The sequence below is a fragment of the Orycteropus afer genome, unplaced genomic scaffold (assembly GCF_000298275.1).
Source record: "Orycteropus afer afer isolate SDZICR_OR568_19922 unplaced genomic scaffold, OryAfe1.0 scaffold00006, whole genome shotgun sequence".
NCBI lineage: Eukaryota > Metazoa > Chordata > Mammalia > Tubulidentata > Orycteropodidae > Orycteropus > Orycteropus afer.
This window is the reverse complement of record NW_006921593.1, coordinates 223,808-235,541: the sequence shown is the minus strand read 5'-3', so window position 1 is coordinate 235,541 and position 11,734 is coordinate 223,808. Positions and strand designations below refer to the sequence as shown.

General features: G+C 52.1%; 2 protein-coding genes across 2 annotated transcripts; both read left to right on the top strand.

Annotated features, from left to right (window-relative positions):
• Window positions 1–6,052: 6,052 nt before the first annotated feature.
• On the top strand, window positions 6,053–8,173 carry LOC103198179 (2-acylglycerol O-acyltransferase 2-B-like). The gene is made up of 6 exons (XM_007942299.1): window positions 6,053–6,134; window positions 6,350–6,528; window positions 7,078–7,282; window positions 7,435–7,609; window positions 7,720–7,904; window positions 8,019–8,173. Exons 1-6 carry the CDS (start codon window positions 6,053–6,055, stop codon window positions 8,171–8,173), a joined length of 981 nt encoding a protein of 326 aa, XP_007940490.1.
• A 666-nt stretch (window positions 8,174–8,839) lies between these two features.
• On the top strand, window positions 8,840–11,262 carry MOGAT3 (monoacylglycerol O-acyltransferase 3). The gene is made up of 7 exons (XM_007942285.1): window positions 8,840–8,948; window positions 9,133–9,240; window positions 9,327–9,397; window positions 9,652–9,856; window positions 10,124–10,298; window positions 10,816–11,018; window positions 11,108–11,262. The coding sequence occupies exons 1-7, from the start codon at window positions 8,840–8,842 to the stop codon at window positions 11,260–11,262; spliced, it is 1,026 nt and encodes a 341-aa protein (XP_007940476.1).
• Window positions 11,263–11,734: the final 472 nt, after the last annotated feature.

Sequence of the window (11,734 nt, the reverse complement as noted above, 5' to 3'; positions counted from 1 at the left end):
AGACAAATTTATTCCCTCACAGTTTGTTGTTGGTGGTGTTGTTGTTGTTGTTGTTGTTGTTATGTGCTGTCAAGTCGGACCTGACTCATAGTGACCCCTCCTTGGGTTTCCCAGGCAGTATCACTACGGAAGTAGATTGCCCCATCTTCCTTCCGAGGAGTGGCTGGTGGGTTTGAACCGCCAGCCTCCTGGTTAGCAGAAGTCTGGATTCAGAGCACTGCCTCTAGGAGAAGGTGTTCTCCTTTGTGTCTGCTGTTCCTAGGAGGATCCCAGGGCAGGGACCCTGGCTCCAAAGGATGCACTCTGCTCCAGGCTCTTCTTTCTTGATGGTAACAGGTTCCTTTCTCTCTGCTCATTTCTCTTTTATCTCTTGTAAGAGAAAAGTGTTGCAGGCTACACCCCAGAGAAACACCCCCTACATCAGATCAGGGCTGGGAGGGGATTAAAGCTGTTGCATCCTCCACTAATCCTCTTTCAACTTACTGGCTTATCACATCAGATGGCATCATGGGGGATCATAACTGTGCCACGTTGTGTCTTCACAAAACTGCCAAACCACTGCGAATCATGGCTCAGCCAAGTGGACATATATTTTGGGGGGATACAATCCAATCCATGACACTGCTGTTGTTAGGTGACATCGAGTTGACTCATAGCGACCCGATGTACCGTAGGCACTACCTGGTCCTGCACCATCCTCACAACTGTTGTTATATTCGACCTGTTGTTGCAGCCACTATGGCAATCCATCTCATTGAGTAACCCATGCTCTTTTTCACCTATGCTCTACTTTACCAAGAATGATATTCTTCTCCAGGGACTGGTACCTCCTGATAACGTGTCCAAAGTCCGTCTTACCTACACTTGTGTTACACTGTTACAGTCACAGTGACACTTGTCACACTGATAGACACCTAAGGTATACTTGTCATACCCTATTGCAGTTACAGTGACACTGGTCACACTGTCAGGGACCAAAGCTACATTTGCCCTACCCTGTTACAGTTACAGTGATGCTGTTCACACTGACAGAGACCTTTGCTACCCTGGCCTTACTGGGTTACAGGTATGTTGATGCTTATCACACTGACAGGCCTTAACCACACTTGTCTTAACACTGCTGTTTTTACAGGGATGCTGTTCACACAAAACAGGATGTAATCTACAGTTGCTTACCCTGTTTCAATTGGGAGCTCTGGTAGCATAGTACCTAAGACACTTCACCACTAACCAGAAGGCTGCGGTTCAAACTCACCAGCCACTCCTCAGAAGGAAGGCTGGGCAATCTACTTCTGTAGTGATACTGCCTCGGAAACCTAAGGAGGGGTCGCTATGAGTCGGTCCGACTTGACAGCACATAACAACAACAACAACCCTGTTTCAATTACTGTGACATTCTTCTCTATGACAGAGAACTTAGCTACCCTCACCTTATATTGTTACATTTACGGTGATACTGTTCACACTGACAGGGACCTAAGCCACAGTCGCCATAACCTATTATAGTAAAGGTGACAGTTTTCACACCTATAAGGGACCAAAGCTACACTTGCCATACTGTTTCAGTTAAGGTGACTCTGGTCACCTTAACTGGACCTGTTACTCTCACATTACCATGTTACTGTTATGGTGACACTTTTCACATTGACAAGAGATTTTAACTACACTCGCCTTTAACTGTTACATTAACAGTAACACTGCTCATACTGACAAAGCCCTAAAGCACCTTCTCCATGTCCTGGTGCAGTAAAGGTGACAGTGTTCACACTGACAGGGACATAAGCAACACACACCATAGTCTGTTACAGTTATGGTGACACTGACAGGGACATAAGCTACCCTAGCCTTCCATGTAACAGTTACTGGGACAGTGGTCACACGGACAGTCCTTAGTTACACTTGCCTTATGCTGTTACAGTCACGGTGACACTTGTCACACTCACAGACACATAAGCTGCACTCCTTATACCCTTTTACAGTTACAGTGACAATGGCAGACCATGGTGTGTATTCAGTATTCTTTACCAACCCCATAATTCAAACACATCAATTCTTCTTCTGTCTTCCTTATTCATTCTCCAGCTTTCACATGCATATGAGGCAATTGAAAATACAATGGCTTGAGTCAAATACACCTAAGTTCTCAAGGTGACATCTTGCTTTTTTTTTTTTTTTAACACTCTAGAGATCCTTTGCAGATTTGCCTAATGCTCTGGTAGCACAGTACCTAAGTCATTTAACTATTAACTCAGAGGTTAACAGTTCAAATCCACCAGACACTCCATGGAAGGAAGATGAGGCAGTCTACTTCCATAAAGATTTACTGTCTTGGAAACCTAATGAGGGTTACCGTGGGTTGGAATGACTTGATGGCAGGATTTTTTTTATTTTTATTTGTTTGGTATACATTGTTTAATGGAGCTCTGGTAGCAAAGTGGATAAGGCATTTGGCTGCTAACCAGAAGGTCAGTAGTTCAAAGCAACCAGTCACTCTGCAGATGTGGCAACCTACTTCTGTGAAGATTTACAGCCTCAGAAATCCAATGGGGGTCAGTATGAGTCAGAATCAACTCGATGACAGTGAATTTTGTTTTTGAAACATCTTTCTGGTATTCTCTGCTCTCAGCCAGGATCCATCTGACATCAGCAATGATCTCCCTCATTCCACATCCTCTTCTGAATTCAGCTTGAATTTCTTGCAGTTCCCTGTCTTAGGACCTACTGCATTTTTTTTTTTTTTTAATTATCTTCATCAGAATTTTCCTTGCTTGTGATATTAGTGATATTGTTTGATAAGTTCCGCATTCTGTTGTAGCATCAAAGCAAGTCACCAGAGTACAACAAACTGACAGACTCGTGGTCTAGTCCAGACTAGTGGACAGCAATCCTGTTGTTGTTGTTGTTATGTGCCGTTGAGTCAGCCCTGACTCACAGCAACCCCTCCTTGGGTGGCCAAGGCAGTATCACTACGGAAGTAGATTGCCTAACCTTCCTTCCGAGGAGTGGCTGGTGGGTTTGAACCGCCAGGCTTCTGGTTAGCAGTCAAGTGCCTTAGGTACTATGCTACCAGAGCTCCTCACAGCAATCCTAGTGGGTGTGAAATAGTATCTCACTGTGGTTTTGAGTCATATTTCCCTAGTAACTAATGTTGAGTATGTTTTCATGTCCTTATTGGAAATTTGTATATTTTTTGGAAAATTGTCTATTGAAGTCCTTTGCCCGTTTTTCAGTTGGGTTGTTTTTACTGTTTGTGAGCTCGAGGAGTTCTTTATATAATCTGGATATTAATTTCTTATCACATACATGATTTGCAAATATTTTCTCCCATTCTGTAGGTTGCCTTTTCACTCTCATAATTATGTCCTTTGATGCACAAAAGTTTTTGTTTTGTTTTACTTTTTTTATAATGAAGTCTAATTTACCTCTTTTGTTCTTTTTTTGCCTGCACTTTGGTGTCATATGTTAAAGAATCATTGCATAATCCAAGATCATCAAGAGTGCTTCCTATGTAAACAAAACTCAAAATCATGAAAATGACCAGGCTCACTGATCAGATAGACTGGTGAAGCCCCCAGGACTATGGCCCCTAGATACCCCTTCAGGCCTGGAATTGAACCACTCCCATGGCTTCCAGCCAAACAATAGACAAGCTTACTAGATGAACAATTAATGAAATGCACTCAGCAGTGAGTTTGTTTTTTTGTTTTTACACTCCTTAGGACAATCAACTGTGGGAGACAGAAGGGCAGCATTTGCACAGGGAGACAGCTCAGAGGGCAGGACTTCACAGGATAAAAGGACACAAGGAAAAGGTAACCACAGGGAAGAAGTGGGAAGAGAACTGTTGCATCATGGAGATTGCAATCAATGTCATGAAACAAAATGTGTATGAACCGTTGAATGGAAAATGAAAAATGAAACCAATTTGCTCTAAATTTTCACCCAAATCACAATTTTAAAGAAGAGAAAAAAATTTCTACAAATGTCTTTTTTATTAAAAAGAGAGAGAGAGTTTTACCCATGTTTTCTTCTGAGAGTTCAATAGATTTAGCTCTTATAGTTTAGGTCTTTGATGCATTTTGAGTTAATTGTGTTTGGTAAGACAGGGACAGAACTTCATCTTTTGTAGGTGGGTATCCAGTTTTCCCAGCATCATGCATTAAAGACTGTCCGTTCCCCATTGAATGGTCTTGGTACCCTTGTCAAAACTCTGTTGACCGTGTACGTGTGGGTCTAGAGTCTCTTCTATCCCATTGGTCTACAGCTTCATCTCAATACCAGTACCATGCTGTCTAGATTGCTGTAGATTCGTTGCTAAGTTTTGAAATCAGAAACTTTTGAGTCCTCCAGCTTTGTTCTTTTTTAGGATTGTTTTGACTCAAGGGGCCCTTAAGAGTCCCTATGAGTTTTAGGATGAGTTTTTCTATTTCTGTATAAAACGTGTGGCTGTCTTGGACCTAAGCTTTTTGTTGGTCAGAATCAGGAAGTTCATCCCAAGAGAGCTTCCTGGAAAAGGGGAATGTGAAGCAGCCTCGAAAAAGATGACAGGGACTTTCTGAAAACCATCTCGCCTCCAAGGGACCATCGAACCCTAGCCCAAGCATCCTTGAAGCGTGCTGAGGACAGAAGGCCATGCTCCGTGAGCTTGGTCTGCTTACACTAGCCTATTTTTTCTGGATTTCTCTCCCAACTGTTCCCTTCCAGACATGTACCTGTCCTCCAGACAAGAATCCCATTCTTCCTTCCTCTCACCCTCCGGTGAAACACTTACCCAGCCCTCCAGGAAAAACTCCTTTATGAGACCTTCCTTCCCAACAGGTGGACCTGAGCACCTGGTTGGGTCCCTCTTTGACTAGACTTTTCCATCCATAACATCTTGACTTCCTGCTGCCCCCACCTGTATACCTCGTGGGTGGAAGGGGGCTGAACAGACACAGCAGAAAACACCTCTTGGTGAACTGTCTTGCCAAGGTCCCCTGGAAGGGGAAGCCAGCAGGAGAGTGAGGCAGGGCTCAGGGACAGAAACATGCACTTAGCTGAGCACAGGGCCTGCACACTGGAAACTGGTTTGCCCTGCCTCCTCCCCAGACCATTAGTGAGCACCTACCATAGGTAACACACTGTGCTAGTCACACGGGCTGCTGTGGTGAGCAAGAGACACTTGTCCTCTTGTTGTTTATATCTGTGGGGGAGGCAGTCTCATCAGTCACCATGAGAACTGTGAATGAAGGGGAAATATTTTATACTAGGAGAGTGTAACAGGAGCTCTGGTGGCCTAGTGCCTAAGGCATTTGACTGCTAGCCTGCCTAAGGCATTTGACTGCTAGCCAGAAGGTTGACGGTTCAAAACCACCTGCCACACCTCAGAAGGAAGGTTGGGCAATCTACTTCCATAACGATACCGCCTCAGAAACCCAAGGACTATGAGTTGGATCCGACTCCATGGCAGTGAGTTTGGGTTTGGTTTTTTGGTTGAAGAGTGTATGACCAGGCACCTGATGGGAATGTGTGGAGGGAGGGGACTACTGCGTGTATGACATTCCCTGGCCTGGAGAAGGTGCTGGCTCCCACAGGCCTCTGGTCAGTGCTTGAGGCAGGCAGGGGTGACAGGGGTGTGCCCCACCAGGACTCAGCCTTTCCCACAAAGCCCTCCCTTCTGCTGAGAGGCTTGAGCTGCTTCTCAGGGAATAAACCCTCAGCCCTCAGGGGCCCACCCAGTGATAGGCTCTTTCAGTTACTCTCCTTCTAGGGAGGAGCTGGGCCTTACACCATAGCCACCACCCAGGCAGCCTCCATTTTTCAGGCTGCTGCTTCCAGCCTGGCTCTTCTCACAGAGACCCACAGCCCTGACCTCCACAAAGTCTGCACCCCTTTCCTCACCTCCAGCTCACACCTCCGGTTATTTCCTTGTGATTAATCCTGGTTTTTGGTCAGCCAAGGGGGCGGATATGGGGGCGGGCCGGTAGCCAGGGATCAAGGCTAGGGGGTTGAGCCAAAGGGGGGGGAGGTGGTGCTTAAGAGCCGTGGGCGCCAACGTCTGAAGCTCCACAGTATGCCAGCCTCCTCCAGCTCCTTAAGCCAGGCCCTCCAAGTGGTCGCTGTCCTGCAATGGGTCTTCTCCTTCTTGGCGCTCGGTGAGTCGCGCAGCCCGCGGGACCCCAGAAGCATAGCGCTGTGTTTTCCGTTACCCGGGGCAGGCGGCGACGTAGGGATCTAGGAGAGATACTTGAAGGAGCCTGAGGGAGCAAGTGGGAAGGAAGGGCCTGACCAAGAAGGAACCCGAAGGGGGACGTTGCGGGGCCTTGGGCTTAAACACCTGGGTCCTGAGCCACCTCTCTCGCTCCCGCAGCCCAGGTTTGCTTGGCCCTGCTCCTCTTTGCACTCACGGGCCAGGCCTGGAGCCTAGCGGTCCTCTACCTGGTCTGGCTCTACAGAGACAGAGACACGCCGCGGACCGGAGGCCGGCGTTCTGCCTGGGTCCGCAACTGGGCAGCCTGGAGACTCTTCCGGGACTACTTCCCTATCTCGGTGAGGGCTCCAGGGCAAGGGGGAGGGGGCCTCGGAACAGACTCTGGGGAACATCAAAACCCAGTCTCACCGGTGGGTGGGCGCCGGGCCTCTGTCCAGGGGTGGATTACCCAATAAACAAGCTAAGTACTTAGGGCATCAGCAAAAGAAAAACTAAAAATTTTATAATCCAGTTCATCTTATTCCACAGTTATTATTATAGTCGCATTTAAAAAGAAGTTACATAGTGGAGAGTTAAGACACAGACATACACATCTTTGCATACATGTATCTGGTGGCATAGTGGATAAGGCATTTGGCCGCTAACCAGAAGGTCAGCGGCTCAAACCCACCAGCCTCTGGCAGAAGGAAGATGGAGCAATCTACTTCCGTAAAGATTTACAGTCTCGGAAACCCAATGGGGGAATCCACTCAGTGGCAGTGAGTTTTGGTGAATATGTAACTTCCCATTGGAATGTGTGAGCGAGAGTACGCGGAAGAGGAGGGCCCGAGGACTGGCAGTGTTTACAGGCCCCACATGCCTTCAATCCGGTCCTGTCTGTCCCCCAGCTTGTTAAAACCACAGAGTTGGATCCTTCGCGCAACTACCTCTTCGGTTTCCACCCTCACGGGGTCCTGGTGATCGGGGCCTTCAGCAACTTCTGCACCGAGGCCACCGGCTTCTCCCGCCTCTTCCCGGGCCTCCGACCCCACCTGCTCATGCTGCCGTGTTGGTTTCGCTTCCCGATCTTCCGGGACTATATCATGTGTAGTGGTGAGGAGCGGGGAGCCGGGTCTCAGGACCCCAGCCCCGCCTGTCGCTCCCTACCTCGCTTTCCTCCCGTCCGAGGATCCAGGTCCCCAGCTTTCCGAAGCCCCCACCCAAGACCCAGGAGTCTGGTTTCTCAGATTCTGCCCTCCCCCCAGGTTTGGTCTCTTCAGACAAGGCCAGCGCCTCCTACCTACTGTCCAGACCCGGGGGCGGCCAGGTGGCGGTCCTAGCCGTAGGAGGGCCCCTGGAGGCGCTGGAAGCAAAACCCGGCGCGCTGAGTTTACGCCTCCGGAATCAGAAGGGATTCGCCAAGTTAGCGCTGGAACACGGGTGAGGAAGCACTCCGGGTGGCGCGGCGAGGGGCGCCCTGGCTGCTCCGCGAGGCCAGGGGCGGGGCGAGCCCCCGGAGCCGGGAGCCACCCACGGCGCTTCTCCCCCAGGGCCTCCCTGGTACCGGTCTTCTCGTTCGGGGAGAACGAGCTCTTCCAGCAGGTCCCCAACCCTCCGGGTTCCGGGCTGCGGGCGGCGCAGGAAGCGCTGCAGTCGCTGCTGCGCGTGGCCCTGCCGCTGTTCCACGGCCGCTGGGGCCTGCTCCTGCCCTTCCGCTCGCCGGTGCACACAGTCGGTGAGTCCCGCGCCGCCTCCGCCCGGCGCTCGGCGGCCCTGCCCTCCCCGCGGGCGCGCCGCGGGCAGAGCGCAGCCGAGCGCGCGTCCTCTGCCCCTCTGCTCCTGCCCGCAGTGGGGGCCCCGATCTCAGTGCAGACGACGCCGAGGCCCAGCCAGGCCCAGGTGGACGCGCTGCACGCGCTCTACGTGCAGCGGCTCACGCAGCTCTTCGAAGAGCACAAGGCGCGCTACGGCGTCCCCGCGCACCGCCACCTTGTCCTCACTTAGGCGCGCCCTGGCCCTTCCGGGTCCCCTCGGGGCGTGGGGCGGGCGTGAGATTAAAGGTGGGGAACCAGAGCCACGTGTGTGCGCGCGCGCGTGTTTGTACTCGCCGGGGGTGGGTGGAGGGCAGGCACGCCGCGCCGGGCGGAGGCTCCTGGGTTGGCCTTGACCCTCGCCAAGACCTGCAAACAGAACGCGGGCGCGGGTCCAAATTCCGCTCCACGGCAGTCGAGGTCAAACAGTTTCCGGGGGGGGTGTGGTCCTCGCCGGCGTTGGAACCGCTGCGGCGATGTTGCACGGCCGCCCGGACCTGCTCCAGCTGGGACCGGTTCCTTGTGCTCGCCTGCTTCCGGCCCCTCGCGATGCCGATTCCTCTAGCACCCGGGGCCGCCCCTCCCTCGCCCACACCTTATCCCACCAGCCCCGCCCAGCAGCCAACCTAGACCTACTGATAAAAAGGAAGTTCAAAGATCAATCGGAGAAGGAGCCTGGAGACGTCTGGGGCTCTGGATCCTACATCTCCCCGCCACTCACCCACCCACCACACGCTCCTTCGGGAAGCCAGCTGCCACCCCGCCAGGCCTCCTGGGCGACAAAGGCTTCCCAAGTGGGTCTTCAAACCCCTCGTTTGCCCTCCCTCCGGAGCCCTGCTGGAGAAGGCAAGCTACTGGGATGGAGGTCTACAAGGCTCCTTCACCCTCCCTTACCATGAAAACCCCAAAGAAGCAGTGGCTAGAAGCACTGAGCACCTACCTACAAGTGCTCATCTTTCTTTTCATGGGTGAGAAAGGGGTTGGGGTGTGGGTGCCTGGGGCTTGAGGGAGGATGAGGGGGCCTCCGCGGCAGCCTGGGTCTCTGAGGACAAAGGGTGGGGGAGAGGCTCAAAGACAGACAGCCTTCCAGAGCCTGGAAGGTAGGACTCCATTGAAAAAGTTCATTCCTTTTCTTTCTCACCTTTCCCCCAGGCGTTTTCTTCTCCACTCTTGTCTTCCTCCTCCTCTTCACCTCACACTGGTTGGTGTCTGCTCTCTACTTGACCTGGCTCTACTTGGACTGGGACACTCCCAGGCAAGGTGAGTTTGGGACAGGGGCACAGGTAGTGAGAACTGGCAGGGAAGGGTACCTTCAGGGACTTTGACATCCAAACCTGGGACCACAGGTGGAAGACGTTCTGAGTGGGTGAGGAACTGGACAATATGGAAACAATTAAGGGATTATTTTCCTATCAAGGTGAGAAGTTGCTATCCAGATGGACTGCCTTTTCGCCCTCTCTCACCTCCCACGCTTACCCACCCTCTCCTGATGCTGAATTCGGAGCCTGCCTAGCTGCAGACGGTGTGGTGGGAGCGGAGTGGTATTCCCAGTGGGTCCCCTGGGCCTCCCCCCTTTCCCAGAACTGTATGCTCTGCTGTCCACTGGAATGGGACTGCCTTTTCAGCAAGTCTTCTATGTTTCTCTTCCCCATTCTGTCCAACACTCCAAAGCTGGTGAAGACCGCAGAGCTGCCACCCAACCGGAACTATGTGATGGGAAGTCACCCACATGGGATCATGGCTGTAGGGGCCTTCTGTAATTTCTGCACCGAGAGCAACACCGTCTCCCAGCAGTTCCCTGGGCTTAGACCCGTCTTAGTTGGGCTGGATGGCCTCTTTCACCTCCCAGTCTATCGGGATTACATCATGTCCACTGGTGAGCCTTGGTTGAATGGGAGTCGGTTCCCCTGGCCAGAGTACCACTCCCATCCCCTCCTGCAGGGACCCGGCCTGAACATTGGCCGGGCTTTGACTGAGTGTCAGCGAATATCTTCTGGGTAAGTGTCTTAGAGGCTGACACTGAGTAGGATGGAGGTGGAAGGAATGGGATGTAGGGCTCGCCCTTCAACACTAAAGGGTGGGACGAAGGGCTCAGGAGCTGTGGAGCTGGTGGTGACCGTTCCCCACCTATCCGTATGCGTAGGACTGTGTTCCGTGAGCCGCCAGAGCCTGGATTTTATCCTGTCCCAGCCCCAGCGTGGTCAGGCTGTGGCCATCATCATTGGGGGTGCCCAGGAGGCTCTGAACACAAGCCCAGGCCAACACCACCTTGTCCTCTGGAATCGCAAAGGCTTCGTGAACCTGGCCCTGCAGCACGGGTGAGTGGGTGTGGAGGTGCCCAGCCCAGGCTGGCTGCTTCCAACCAATGAAAATTAACACCCACATCTGGAACTTGCAGTCCTCTGTGGGTTCCCACATCCAGGTCCCATCTTAGAGAGGGAGAGTGCCCACTTCAGTGCTTCCAAGCTGGCTCCCTGCCAGGCAGCCAAGCACTGTGCCCTGCTCCATTGAGCTTCATCCCACTCCGAGAGAGGCAGTTAGAATGGACAAAGCAGGGCTCTGAGGCCTGGGAGCCCTACCCTGGCACTATCTCAAAGGCAAGCCTTTGGCTGCATTTCTGGGAACTAGATTGAAGGTCTAGTACTCAACCGATTCTCCAGGAATGTGAGTCCCTTCTTCCAGGTCTTTAATGGCCGGAGAATGCTCTTTGACTGGCTCCAAAGGCCTTGGGAAGTGGAAGCCTGAGATGTGAGTTGGATGTGCAGTCTCTGAGGTATAGCTGTCATGTGGCCTACTAACCTGACGACCCATTTCTCTCTTGCCACCCCTTCCTAGGGCCTCTCTGGTGCCTATGTACACCTTTGGGGAGAATGATATCTTCGAAGTTAAGAGTTTTGCTGAAGGCTCCTGGCAGTACCTGTTACAGACCACCTTCAAGAAGTTCATGGGCTTTGCTCCTTGCATCTTCTCAGGCCGAGGCCTCTTCTCGGCCAACTCCTGGGGCCTGCTGCCCTTCGCTGTGCCCGTCACCACTGTGGGTGAGTGCCATCTCTAGAGAGGAAAGCTACCACAGTCATGTGGGCAGGAGAGGGCTCTCTCCTCACCTGCCGGCTCCCTCTCTCTGCAGTGGGCCAGCCCATCCACGTGCCCCAGTGCTCCAACCCCACTAAGGAGAAAATTGACCACTATCATGGACTCTACGTGAAGGCACTGGAGCAACTTTTTGAGGAGCACAAGGAAAACTATGGTGTCCCTGCTTCAACTCATCTCACCATCACCTAGCCCTAGCCCCAGCCTCACCCTCCCTCCTCTCCCTGAGCCCTGTGTCCAGTACACTGAGACCCCCTCCACCTGTGCTCTGCTCAACATCCCCCCAATAAAAGCTTGCTTGTTCTGACCACTCCCAAGCAGAGTCTGCTGCACCTCTGTGCTTAGTCCCAGCCCATTCTCATTCTGAGCCAGGGGTCCCAGGTGGAAGCCATTTTCATCCTGAGTTACTGCTTTGGCTTGGGTAGCAAGACCCGGAATTCTCCTACCAGGAAGACTTAACTCCATTGCAATGAATAAGCCATTCTCCCTTTGCTCAGCCTCTTTTCCTTCTGTAAATAAGGCGCCTACTTGCTAAGAGCTGTAGGACACCAGGACGGAATTGAGGAGAGGTGCTGTATGGAAGGGTTAAGCTTTAAAGGGTGAGCAGGGCTTAGGGAAGTCGGGGAGAGAGAGAGTGCACATTCAAACAAAAGTTCAGCTTGGT